This window comes from Tamandua tetradactyla, chromosome 12 (genome assembly GCF_023851605.1).
Source record: "Tamandua tetradactyla isolate mTamTet1 chromosome 12, mTamTet1.pri, whole genome shotgun sequence".
Classification (NCBI taxonomy): Eukaryota; Metazoa; Chordata; class Mammalia; order Pilosa; family Myrmecophagidae; genus Tamandua; species Tamandua tetradactyla.
The window spans coordinates 35,740,828-35,753,920 of record NC_135338.1 but is presented as its reverse complement, the minus strand read 5'-3'; the positions used below and the strand labels follow the sequence as shown (position 1 = coordinate 35,753,920).

Here is a 13,093-nt window from a genome sequence, read left to right as displayed (position 1 = left end):
ATGCACAATCAGATTTTGAAAACCAAGGTCAAGTGTTTGGGTTTTGTTAATGGAAAGCCACTGAAAGATGTAAACAGAGTGACAGGATCATATTAGTGCTTTAAAAAGATCACTTTGTGTGCTATGAATAGGACCTAGAGTGGAATCAGAAGTCCAATTAGAAAATTGTTGCAATGGTCCAGGAAAAAGATGCTGCTTCCTTGGTCATGGCCATGGAGATGAAGAAGAATGGGAGGATGATCAAAACAGGAATCAAGGATAAATTCCTAGATTTTGCCCTATGCAATGGGTGAATAGTGGTGACATACCTGAGATAATGAAGACTGAAAGTGGTGGACATTGGGATGGTATGTAGCTACGTTCCTCATGATGCCTCAATAAGTGGCCTGAGTAAAGATGCCAGGAGGGCAGTTGGATACTGTAGTCTAAGACTAAGAAAAGAAGTTGGGGCTGGAAGTCTAAGACTGAGTCATTTGTATTTAATCATTGCTCTAGAAGAGGTCACCTATGGATGGAGAAGGATGCCCAGTCCCAAGTCTTAAATAGCCCCAAAATGCAAATTCAAAAAGGGGTGGAGTCTGTAAAGGAGACTAAAAGGCATGGTCAGAGAAGTAACTCAGGGGACCTTGATTTGTTCAGTTTTGGGTGTGGTCAGGACTGAAGCCCATACAGAGTAGACTGAGGGATAGCAGCTCATGATATCCAAAATCAGCTCCAGGAAGATTAAAGACCTAAATGTGTAAGGCAAATTAGGAAAACATTTCTAAAATATCAGGTTAGGATTTTTTTTAACAAGGCATAGAAGTACAAACCACAAAGTAAAAGACTGATAAATTCAATTTATTAAAACCTTTACCTTCTTTTCATTAAAGACACCAAAAAAAAGAAGGAAAAAGCAAGCCATAAACAGGGAGAAGATGTATGTAGCATAAGCAACTAAAAAAGGACTAGTAAACAGAAAAATATAAAGAATGTCTACAATCAATGATTTAAAATAATAAAATAGGGAGAGCCCACGCAGCCAGAGACCTTTGGAGATGAAGGTGGGGGGCACCCCTGGGGGTGCTTCATGGAGCAGGAGGCCTGGAGAAAAGGCCAGCAGATGTCACCATGTTCACCATGTGCCTTTCCAGTTGGGAGGGAAACCCTGAACATCTTTGGCCTTCTTGAACCAAGTGTCTTTCCCTAGACATAAGATTGGGCATTTCCATGGCCTTGCTTTGATTTGGACATTTTCATGGCTTTAGAGCTGTGGATGTGCAGCTTAATAAACTCCTCTTTTTAAAAGCCAAAATAATAATAATATAGGAAAATGTCAGCTCACAGAAGAGAAAGCCCAAGTGGTTAATGATCACATGAAATCTGATCTCACAGGTGAGAAGCACATGCTACAGTCATAGTAAAATACAACTTTACACCCACCAGCCAATATTAAAAAGAGATAGTAGGGTTTGTCCAGAGTGATGCCCCAATGAATCCCAGAGTGATTCGACCAGTGAGTGGAAAAGTATTTGCAAAGGCCCCTTTGGGGAATGGTGAGAATGGGGAGAAATTCAACTTCCCCAGGTTGAATTCTTGATATTCTCACAAGCAGTGTGGACAACTAAAGCTATAGGCTGAGCCCCCAGTCTTGGGGTTTGTTCATATGAAACTTAACCCCACAAAGGATAGGTCAAGCCTACTTAAAATTTAGGCCTAAGAGTCACCCCCAAGAGAGCCTCTTTTGTTGCTCAGATGTGGCCTCTCTCTCCAGCCAACACAACAAGCAAACTCACCACCCTCCCCCTGTCTACGTGGGACATGACTCCCAGGGGTGTGGACCTTCCTGGCAACGTGGGACAGAAATCCTAGAATGAGCTGAGACTCAGCATCAACGGATTGAGAAAAGCTTTAGAATGAACTGAGACCCAGCATCAAGGGATTGAGAAAACCTTCTCGACTAAAAGGGGGAAGAGTGAAATGAGACAAAGTGTCAATGGCTGAGAGATTCCAAACAGAGTCCAGAGGTTATCCTGGAGGTTATTCTTACGCATTAAGTAGATATCACCTTGTTATCCAAGATGTAATGGAGAGGCTGGAGGGAACTGCCTGAAAATGTAGAGCTGTGTTCCAGTAGCCATGTTTCTTGAGGATGATTGAATAATGATATAGCTTTCACAATGTGACTGTGTGTGAAAACCTTGTGTCTGATGCTCCTTTTATCTACCTTGTCAACAAACGAGTAGAACATATGGAATAAAAATAAATAATATGGAGAACAAATGTTAAAATAAATTTAGTTTGAAATGCTAGTGATCAATGAAAGTGAGGGGTGAGGGGTATGGTAGGAATAATCTTTTTTTTTCTGTTTTCATTTTATTTCTTTTTCTGTTGTCTTTTTATTTCTTTTTCTGAATTGATACAAATGTTCTAAGAATGATGAATATGCAACTAAGTGATGACATTGTGAATTACTGATTATATATGTCAATGTTTAATTTCGTTTGTTAAACTTTTTAATTAATAAATAAATTTTAAAAAAGAAAGAGAGATGGTAGGGCTATGAAGAACTAGAACATGTAAACCCTGGTAGAAAAGCATAAATCAGACCAAGCTAATCAAAGACAGTTTGACACTGTGCCAGTTTGAATCTGTTGTGTACCCCAGAAAAGCCAAGTTCTTTCATTCTTATTCAATATTGCTGGGTGGGAGCTTTTTTATTGTTTCCATGGAGATGGGACCCACTCAATTGTGGGTGGTAACTTTTGATGAGATGGTTTCCATGGAGATGTGTCTCCACCCATTCAAGGTGGGGTTGGTTACTGGAGTGCTTTAAGAGGGAGCCATTTTGGAAAAAGCTGTAGAGCCATCAGAACCAACAGAGGCCACACTGCCAGAGACCTTTGAAGGTGAAGAAGGAAAATGCCCCCAAGGGAGCTTCATGAAACAAGAAGCCGGGAGAGAAAGCTAGCAGACTTTGCCATGTGCCCTCCCAGCTGAAAGAGAAATCCCAAACTTCGTTGGCCTTTCTTGAGTGAAGGTAACTTCACTCAATGTTAATTTGGATGTTTTCATGACCTTAGAACTGTAAACTTGCAACTTAATAAATTCCTCTTTTTAAAAAGCTATTCTGTTTCTGGTATATCACTTCCCGGCAGCTTACTAACTAGAACAGATACCATCTCATAAAGTTGAAGATGCACTTACCTGCCACTTCTGCTCCTGGAAACATGTGCACACCATTATTTGTAATAGCAAAAACCCAGAAGCCCGAATGTCCATCAACAGTACAAAGGATAAACAAAATCTACTCAATTCATACAAAGATACTATGCCCCTGGAATCAGCAAAGTGTTACCTGTTGACCAAGTCAGTCCACCTCCTATCTTTCTAAATAGTTTTACTGGAACACAGCCATGTCCATTCATTTACATACTGTCTCTGACTGCTTTCGTACTATACCGGCAGAGTTAGTCGTTGTGATGGAAACTGTATAGCCAACAAAGCTTAAAATATTTATCCCTTGGCTGACCCCTGATATACAGGAATGAAAATAAATGAATTACTGTGCCAGGGAACAAGAAGTATTCATCTCAGAAATATTGACTAAAATAATCAAGATGCTGAATAATAGGTATAGTATGATTTCATTTAAAACTAAAAGGCACAGGGCAGGCCACAGTGGCTCAGCAGGCAAGAATGCTCGCCTGCCCTGCCAGAGGACCCAGGTTCGATTCCCAGTGCCTGCCCATGTTAAAAAAAAAAAACAAAAAAAAAAACTAAAAGGCACAATATTATTAAAGATACAAACATATGGTATATCTCTAAAGAAAGACAAGGGAAAAATGCAAAATCCAGGATAGTTGTTATGTCTGAGGGTGAAGAAGAGGGAATGAAATTGGGGAGGATGCAGCAAAACCTCAAAGATAATGTCAATTTTCTTGTTCTTAAACTGGACAGAAACCATCAGTATTCTTCATATTTTACATATACTTTTCACATACACCAATTCTCGTTCCCTAAAATATGTTTTTCCATGTTTCTATACTACCAGAGGTTTAACTGAGCACGTGGCCTCTCAGCTAAAGGCTGGACTTCCCAGACTCCCTTGCAGAGAGGTGCAGTGATGTGAACAGATTCCATCAATGGGCAGTGAATGGAAAGAATACGTGCATATCTGGATCCCACCCTTCAAATGATTGAGCATAGGCTTTTCCTTCTTCCTGCTACGGGTTCACAAATGAAAGTCACATGCTGAGGATGGCAGAGATGCTAGCTTGCCCTGGAGCACCTGTAAACTCAGACTGTTATATGAGACAGAGCTAAATTTCCATCTTAAGTCCCTGCTTTGTTTGGAGGAGGATTCTCTTTGTTATAGAAGAGAATCTTACACTAATTAATATAATACACTATAATTATTATTCTGGATTTAATCAATGTTTACTTTTTAGGGAAATCTTTTTAAAAAGAGTGAATGGGATAATGAAGAGATGATTGCAAGTGCCGTCAACTCTTTGGGGAAGTTTTGTTGAGATTGGAAACAAGGAAAGGAAGCGGTGTCTAGATGGAAATGAAGGGCCAAAAGAGCACAGTTGTGGTTTCGCTTTTGTTTCTTCTTAATCCTATTTTTTTTTTTATTATGGGCAAATAAAAGTGTGTTTGTGTGCTGATGGAAATGATTCAGTATTGAAGGATAATTTGATGATGTTGGAAATGAAGATGATACTTGTAGTAATTTGGAGCTGTATGTATGCCAGAAAAAGCATACTCATTCCATTCCTATGGGTGTGAACCTATTGTAGGACTTTTAGATGAGGTTACTTAAATTAAGGTGTGGCCCACCTCAGTCAATGCAGGTCTTAATCCTATTACTAGAGTCCTTTATAAGCAGAATGAAATTCGAGCACAGAAGAGAGAACACTACACAGGAAGCAAGAAGCTGGAATTCAGTAGAACCCAGAAGAGAACACAGAGGCCAGGGGAGGCCACCATGTACACTGCCATATGACAGAGGAGCCAAGAGCCAAGGATCACCAGCAGCCAGTCCCGGAATGCCACAGTCTTCGGGGAGAAAGCATCACCTTGATGATGCCTTGATTTGGACTTTCTCTTAGTCTCAAAAATGTGGGCAAATAAATTTCCATTGTTTAAGCTGGACCACTGCATAGTATTTGCTTGAGAGGCCAAGGAAACGAAAATGATACTGTAGGAGTAAAGTCCTTGTTAAAGAAAGAGAAGAGAGATTCAGAGCACAGATGGGGAGCTGGCTTTTGAAAAGAACAGAAATCTCTCTATACTAATGGGAGGGAAGACAGAAGCCACAAACATATAAGTGGATAGATCTGTGGATTCCATAGTAGGAAGGTAAAGAACTTTCCGCTGGATGATTTCTGTTTTCTCAAGAAAATTTGCAGCAATACAAAATCAGTGAAGAGGTGGTGTGCTGGTTTGAATCTGTTGTGTACCCCAGAAAAGCCATGTCCTTTAATCTTCATTCAATATTGCTGGTGGGAGCTTTTTGATTATCCATGGAGATGTGACCCACCCAATTGTGGGTGGTAACTTTTGATTAGATGGTTCCATGGAGATGCATCTCCACCCATTCAAGGTGGAGTTGTTTACTGGAGCCCTTTAAGAGTGAACCATTTTGGAAAAAGCTTTAGAGGCACGAGAGCCCACACAGCCAGAGACCTTTGGAGATGAAGAAGGAAAATGCCCCCGGGGTTGTTTCATGAAACAAGAAGCCTGAAGAGAAAATTAGCAGATGTCGCCATGTTTGCCATGTGCCTTTCCAGTTGAGAGAGAAACCCTGAACATCATCGGCCTTCTTGAACCAAGGTATCTTTCCCTGGATAAATTACATTGGACATTTCTATAACCTCGCTTTGATATGGACATTTTCAGAGACTTAGAATTATAAACTTGCAACTTATTAAATTCCTCTTTTTAAAAGCCATTCTATTTTCAGTATTTCACATTCCAGCAGCTTTCAAACTTAGGATAAGTGGGAAGAATGGCTATGGAAAATTTTAAATTGCCTCCTGGACCACATAAGAAAATCAGTGTTATAACATTTTGAAAAATATCTGTCCTCAGTGACTAACATCATACTCTATGGTACAACTCTAGGGTCAAAGAGAATGATGAAAATAGCCACTTCCCATTTTGCAGATGAGGAAAGGGAGGCACAGAGAGGTTTAAATAATCTGCCCAGGAAGCCGGTAAGTGGCAAAGGTAGGGTTTTACCAAGTCTCTCACTGAATCTGCTATTCAATGCTCTGAAACTTCAGTGAACAGTAATACAGATTCAGCACAGATAAGGTCATTCATTCAATCAGCATTTCTGCAGCCTGAGATCAATGGGCCCGGGTGGCCAGGAGCCCCAGGGCATGAGCTGTTACATGTGTGCATGTGTGTGTGTGTGTGTGTGTGTGTGTGTGCGCGCACAGTTGTGAGAAAGAGTGGTTGGGGTGGGGGGTGAGGGGAATAAAGACATGCAGCTGAGCTCCTGGGTTGTAGTTTGTCATTCAAAAGCTATTCTCTGAAGTGCTAGTGAGTTTCAGAACACTAATGTATTTTGGAAAAAGAAAATAATTTTTAAAGGCAAGTCATCTCTCGTTGTCATTCTTCATTCACAGAGCCAGAAAAGTGGTATTTCTGGCATGAGCTAAAGGCAGAGCACTCTATAAATACAAGGCCATTAAATCCCATGCAGCGGGAACCTGATCAGGGCCTCCTTTTAATTTCCTGACATGAGCTGGCCACTAACCCAATTACCCAGAATCCCTGGAGGAACCCTCCGCCTTCCCGACAAGCACAAAGAAAGGGAGAGCCTCATGGCATGGATGTCAGCCCAGCTTTCACTGAAATCAAATATCTTTTAGAAAACGCTTGGGAAAAGGAGGTTGGGGCTGAGGGGGAAGGAAGGTGGAGCGAGACGGGGAGGCTGCGACTTGAGTGAGGTGAAGAGGAGGGGAGGCTGGAGATCGGCAGAGACAAGCAGGACCTTAGAGCTGTCCTGAAGGCCAGGGTGGCTCCCTGAGAATTGGTTGTCTGGGCTCTTCTGGCTTTGAGGCCAAGTCAGTTCACATCCTTGCCAGTCTGGGATGCCCACCTACCTGGGGAGATTTCTCTACGGTCTTCCCAGATTTTGGAACCCAAAGATGCCACCCTGTAAGATCTTCACAAGCAAATCCAGGGAGAAAACCACAGCGGCTGGTTCTCCCGTCTGCCCAACACAACAGGGCAGGCAAAATCAAGTGTAAACAAGACTATCTTTGGATCAAAAACCATTTAACACACCCAGAAGGTTGATATCTTCAAGCAATCCCACTGTGGTTTTCACCAAGAGGAAAACTAAGAGTTTCCCATATGGTCCCCACCTTGACCTGAGAAGTAGAGAAGGTATCAACACCTCTTCGTTCCAAATGAAGTGGGGTGGGGAGCCGGGAAAGAATGGGGGAGGGGGGAGAAGGAGGGGGAGGGGGTAGGGGAGGGGGTAGGAAGGAGTTGGGGGGAGTGGTGGAGGTGGGGAGCTGTTAGAGAAACAGTATTACACAGCAGGAACAACTCAGAAAGAATGATGCAGAGCTCCAACACCTGACTAGATTTTTATATATCGTGTGCAAATTTTTCAAAGAGAATTATCACTTTTTTCCTGAAAATACAGATTTCCACCCATTAGATTTGCCTAAAGCAAGACAGACTTTTAGACACTGCCCACAGCCCACTGCGGGGTCCCTGGGCGGGGCAAGGATGGGCCCCACCCACTCGGCACGTCTCCCACGCTTTGGTCCAGGAGTCAACAGCAGCTTCAAGGGAGGGGGAAACCAGAGGAAGCGTCACATCCGACCTTTTCCTCGAATCATGATGCTGTCCCTCGTTATTTTATTTTACTTAAGAAAAGAGAAATTATAAAAGACATCTCCAGCGGTGGATAGAAGAGGGAAAGCAGCCTTCAGGCGTGTGGGTGAGATGGGGTGAGAGGGAAGGCGACACCCACATTCTCCCCTCCACCCACCTCCCACCCCCTCCTGTAACACCCAGGACCCCCCAGCCCGTGGCCCCCAGTGCCCAGGCCCACTGTGAGACCAGAAGGACCAGGAGCAGCTTTGGGAAGGTGGAAGTTGTCCTCCTAAATCGAGCTGAGGAAGGCAGATGGGAGGGAGACACAGAGCTGGGCTGATCCCCCGGGCCTGGGCCCCCCAAGCGGAGGAGGGGAGGGGACATCCGAACAAAAGCCGGAGTCATGGCAGCTGCCAAGAGCCCCCGCCTGGCAGGGACCCAGGCTTCTGAATGCGGCATGTTCCTCCTGAGGGGGCCAGTCCCCGCGGAGCTTCAGATCCCAGATCTCTCCCAGGCTCTGCAGGGACAGAGATGAAACCGAGGTGCTCTGCTTTGTCCCGGCTGGCAGTCTTTGTGTGGTCTTTCCCCCTTTGGATTTAGAACTGCCAGACCTGTGGGGCGGGGCCGGAGGCTGTTCTGTTGAAGCTCCCTTCCCCCTCCAGGCTGAGCAATAAAGGACCTCCTCAGGCTGGGCCCGGGAAGAGCAGGACGTTTGCCTCGGCACATCCACCAGCTCCTGCCAACAGCCTCAGCCTTCCTGCACCCCAAAGTGGACAAATCACTGGACTAGTGACAGCGGGGGAGGAGGGGGTAGAGGGGGACATCTGGGGCCAATAGCGCCCACCCCAACCCTGGCTGAAGCATCCCCAGAGAGGCAGGGTTCCTCTCACCCTGAGACCTCCCAGCACCCCACACCATCATCCTGATAATATCACCTGAGTGATAAGCACTCAGCCCCGGTGGCGCGCCTCAGTGGCCCACGGGATATTGGCTATCACCTGAGTGCTTATCAACCTGCTTCCCTGCCTTCAGTGTATCAGCCTCTTCTTTCACCCCTTCTGGGATGTCATTGGAAATTCGCCCCACTGGGCAGCCCCTAAAGAGACTCTCTATCTGTTGCTGCAAGGAGGCCTGGGGATTCGAGTGGTAGTCACCTCTCCACCTCCCTCCCCTGCTTTTCCCCTGTCTCTTCTCTTTCCTCCCTAGCTCTTTGGCTCCCAATCCTTTAGGGGATAGGGCTGGGGTCAGAGACTTAACCATCCCTGACCTTGCCATGGGGCCAAGTGAACCCTGAGCTGCGAGCGGCACAGACGAGGCACAAGGAAGCTCCAGGCTTGGGCCCAGCTCCACTCACAGCAACCTGTGACTGAAGGCAAGAGGGCCCCTGAGCCCAGTCCCCCAGGACTCAGTTTCGTCACCTTTAAACAGTTGAAGCATATTGATGGGAACTAGATTTCCTTCTGCTCCAAATCCCCCCTATGCTGTAAAGTCTGGCCTGGTATTCTCACATCCCAGCTTCCAAGGACAAGGTGGCAGCTCCATCCTCATAGACGGAGAAGTCTCTACAAGGCTTAAGACGCCCTCAGGTATCCAGTGGCACACAGAAGGGAAAATCCTGAAACCAGGGACTAAGGCATGCATCTGTGGGGCTTTGTGCCTTGGTTTCCTCATCTGTGAACACCACCATGCTCTGGAGGAGTCAGGGGACTTGGTTCAGCCACTAGCTTGTCCAGCATTCAAGGGGTCACACCCTATACAGAGGAAGGACCAAGATTGTGTAGCATCAAAATGACCCTTGAATTTCTTTATAGAGGGACCACATTAGAAACCAACATACAGTCTTTTAGCAGGTCCAAACAACTCATGTCGTTCTGGAAAATAGGACTGCTACTTCGGCTGATCCCCCAGTGGAGGAACTGGCATCTGTCTAATGGCTCTCTCCATCGCAAAGAGATTAAATGGAGCCACTAATGAGAAAAGCATTTAAAGGCCAAAGTGCTATGTAGACACAAAGGATAGTTAAGGAACTGCTTAAAGCACTTCTGTTTTAGAGGTGCAGAAGCAAGATAGAGCAGAGATGAAGGGGGGAGGGAGACTAGAAAGGAAGATAAAGGGGAGATCTCTGGTTCCCACAACACATGAAGGCCCAAGACATCCTCCAGGAAAGGCAGCTGAGGCCTTCTTCCTTGAGTGTGCTTGGAGGGGAGTGGGGAGGGGTACCCTGGGGCTCCTAAAGCCTCTCTTCCCTCTTCCCAGACACCCTCCTCCTAATAGGGGCCTGCATCCCAGACCTGTCCCTTCCTTTCCTCTCCCAGCCCCTTTGAATTGTCTCCACATAATTCTTTCCTTGCCTCCTCCATTTCCAGGAGGATCCCAGGGCCCAGAAGCATAAAAGCTTCTGTAGAATTTCTACAGGCTCTGCCTGAAACCTGGGGAAGGGGGAAAAAATATACATATATGCACACAAATACACACACACACACATTACCCATCACAAAAATGGTACCCAGTGAGGTTCATAAAACAAGCAGATCAAGAAGGAAAGTGAGGAAGGAGGAGCCTAGAAGAATGCTGTCCAGTAGAAACATATATGAGCTGCATATATCACTTTACATTTTTAGTAGCCACATTTAAAAAGGTAAAAATATACGTGAGGCTAAGCCTACATAAAATTAGGGCTAAGTGTCACCAGCAGAGAATCTCTTTTGTTGCTCAGATGTGGCCTCTTTCTCTAAGCCAACTTGGCAGGTAAACTCACTGCCCTCCCTCCTACTTGGGACTTGACTCCCAAGGGGTGTGAATCTCCCTGGCAACGTGAGACAGAACTCCCAGGGATGAGCCTGGACCCAGCATCATGGGATTGAGAAAGCGTTCTTGACCAAAAGGGAGAGGGAAAAAATGAGACAAAATAAAGTTTCAGTGCCTGAGAGATTTCAAACAGAGTTGAAAGGTTATTCTGGAGGTTACTCTTTTGCATTATATAGATAGCTCTCTTTAATTTTTGGTGTATTGGAGTGACTGAAACTGTTGAGTTGTGTTCCAATAGCCTTGATGCTTGAAGACGATTGTATACAGATAGAACTTTTACAATGTGACTGTGTGATTGTACCTTGTGTCTAATACTCCTTTTATCCAGGGTATGGACAGATGAGTAAAAAATACATAGATAAAAAAATAAACAATGCAGGGACAAAGGGTAAAATGAATTGCGTAGATGTACATACTAGTGGTCAATGAGAGGGAGGGGTAAGGGCTATGGTTGGTATGAGGGTTTTTTTTCCTTTTTATTTCTTTTTCTGGAGTGATGAAAATGTTCTAAAAAATGGTGACGAATACACAACTATGTGATGATTTTGTAAGCCACTGATGGTACACCATGTATGGAATGTAGGTGTGTTAAGATTGCTCAATAAAAATATTAAAAATAAACATGTGACAGCAACTTCATAATATATTACATAACCCAGTATAGTCAGAATATTTTCATTTTCATCTTGGAATCATCATTTTATAATTACTGTAATATTTTGCACTTTTTGTCACTCTGTTAAGTCTGTGAAATCCAGCAGGCATTTTACAGTTATGGCCCATCTCAGTTCACACTAACTACACTTCAAGTGCTCACCAGTCACGTGTGGCTCGTGGTTACCACAGTGGACAGCACAGCTCTAGAGAAGAAGGTGCAGCAAGGAGGAGAGACAGGACAGGGGGTGAGAAGATGGGAAACAGAAAACAGGGAAGCATTCACAAGGTGAGAGTGATGTCCGCCTACTGGAAAACAAAGGCCAGTCCTTCATAGGTAAAGAGTCCATTACTTACTATTCAGAGTCTTAATGCCTCTGCCTTTTTCACCCCCAACTCTACAGGGCCCAGTATCTCCAGCCTATCCCTGCCCAGGGGGAGAGGAGCACTCCCTAGCAGGAGTGCTTTCCCAAGTGTCAAGCTAACTTTCTTGGCTCAGTATTAGCTTGGGAATGCTCTTCTTCTGCCTTCCAACCACCATGTTTATCCTGCAGGAGGAGGAGAGCTATGGGGGGCTGTCAACTCCAAACCTGCGTGCAGTGTGGGTGAAATGGGGAAGATGGTCACCCCAAGAAGCGGGGTCTAAGCCTGGGCTCCACAGATCGACGGTAGGTCTGTGACCCCACAAAACCACATGCAGTGTCCAAGGAAGAGGGTCCACAGCATGGCGCATGTTCTCACGCCCAACTAGAAGTGCCTGGCTCAAGACCAGAGGCCTCTCCTTACCCCTCACATGGGCATGGCAGCCTCTTACCTTCCTTCAGCATCCCCACTTTGAGGCATTTCATAAAGCGGCAGGCCTGGCAGGATTTGCGCCTCCGTTTCGTGATCTCACACTCGTTGGTGGCTGGGCAGCTATACTCGATGTTCCCTGTAACCAGACACAAAGAAGGTTGCCAAATATTGTCCCATGGATTGACTGGCTGGATGGGGATTAACCGATGGACCTACAATCCCCTCCACCCAGAGGTTCCCAAAGTAGGTGCTCTAAGGTGCTTGTTAAAATGTTTCAAACTCTGTTACATACAAAGATCCTGATTCCATGGGTGTGGGGGTCAGGCAGACACTCGGAGAATCTCCTAAGAATTGTCACCCACAGCCACAAAGCCACCACTGGGCCAGAACATCAAAACTCACTAAACAATGAGTAAAGGACTTGAACAGACATTTTTACTAAGAGAATGTACAAATGGGCAATAAGCTTATGGAAAGCTGCTCAATGTCATTAGCCAATAGGGAAATGCAAATTAAAGGCACATGAGATACTACTTCACACCCATAAGGATAGCTATTATTTCAAACTGGAAAATAACAAATGTTAGAGAGGACGTGAAGAAATTGGAACATTAGTGCATTGCTGGTGGAATATAAAATGGTCCAATGAATACGGAAAACAATGTGGCAATTTCTCAAAAAGTTAAATATAGAATTACCATATAATCTGGCAATTCCACTTCGAGGTATATACCCAAAGAAAGTGAAAACAGGGACTCAGAAAGATACTTGTACACCAGTGTTTATAGCGGTATTATTCCCAATAGACCAAAGGTGGCAACAACCGTCAATATATCAATGGATAAGCAAAATGTGGTATAAACACACAATGGAATATGATTTGGCCATAAGAAGAGTTGAAGTTCTGAGACAGGCTGCAACATGGATCAACCTTGAAAACATTATACTGAGTGAAATAAGCAAGACACATAAGGACAAATATAGTATGATGTCACTTTTATGAGATACCTAG

At 44.6% G+C, this 13,093-nt stretch overlaps 1 protein-coding gene across 2 annotated transcripts in view; it reads right to left on the bottom strand.

Moving 5' to 3' along the window:
• ESRRB (estrogen related receptor beta) overlaps positions 1 to 13,093 on the bottom strand; it is a 182,632-nt gene that overhangs the window by 38,110 nt on the left and 131,429 nt on the right. For both annotated transcript variants that reach the window (XM_077123144.1, XM_077123143.1), the window contains exon 3: positions 12,101 to 12,217. In XM_077123144.1, coding sequence (XP_076979259.1) covers positions 12,101 to 12,217 — 117 coding nt within the window. The remainder of the gene's footprint in view (positions 1 to 12,100; positions 12,218 to 13,093) is intronic.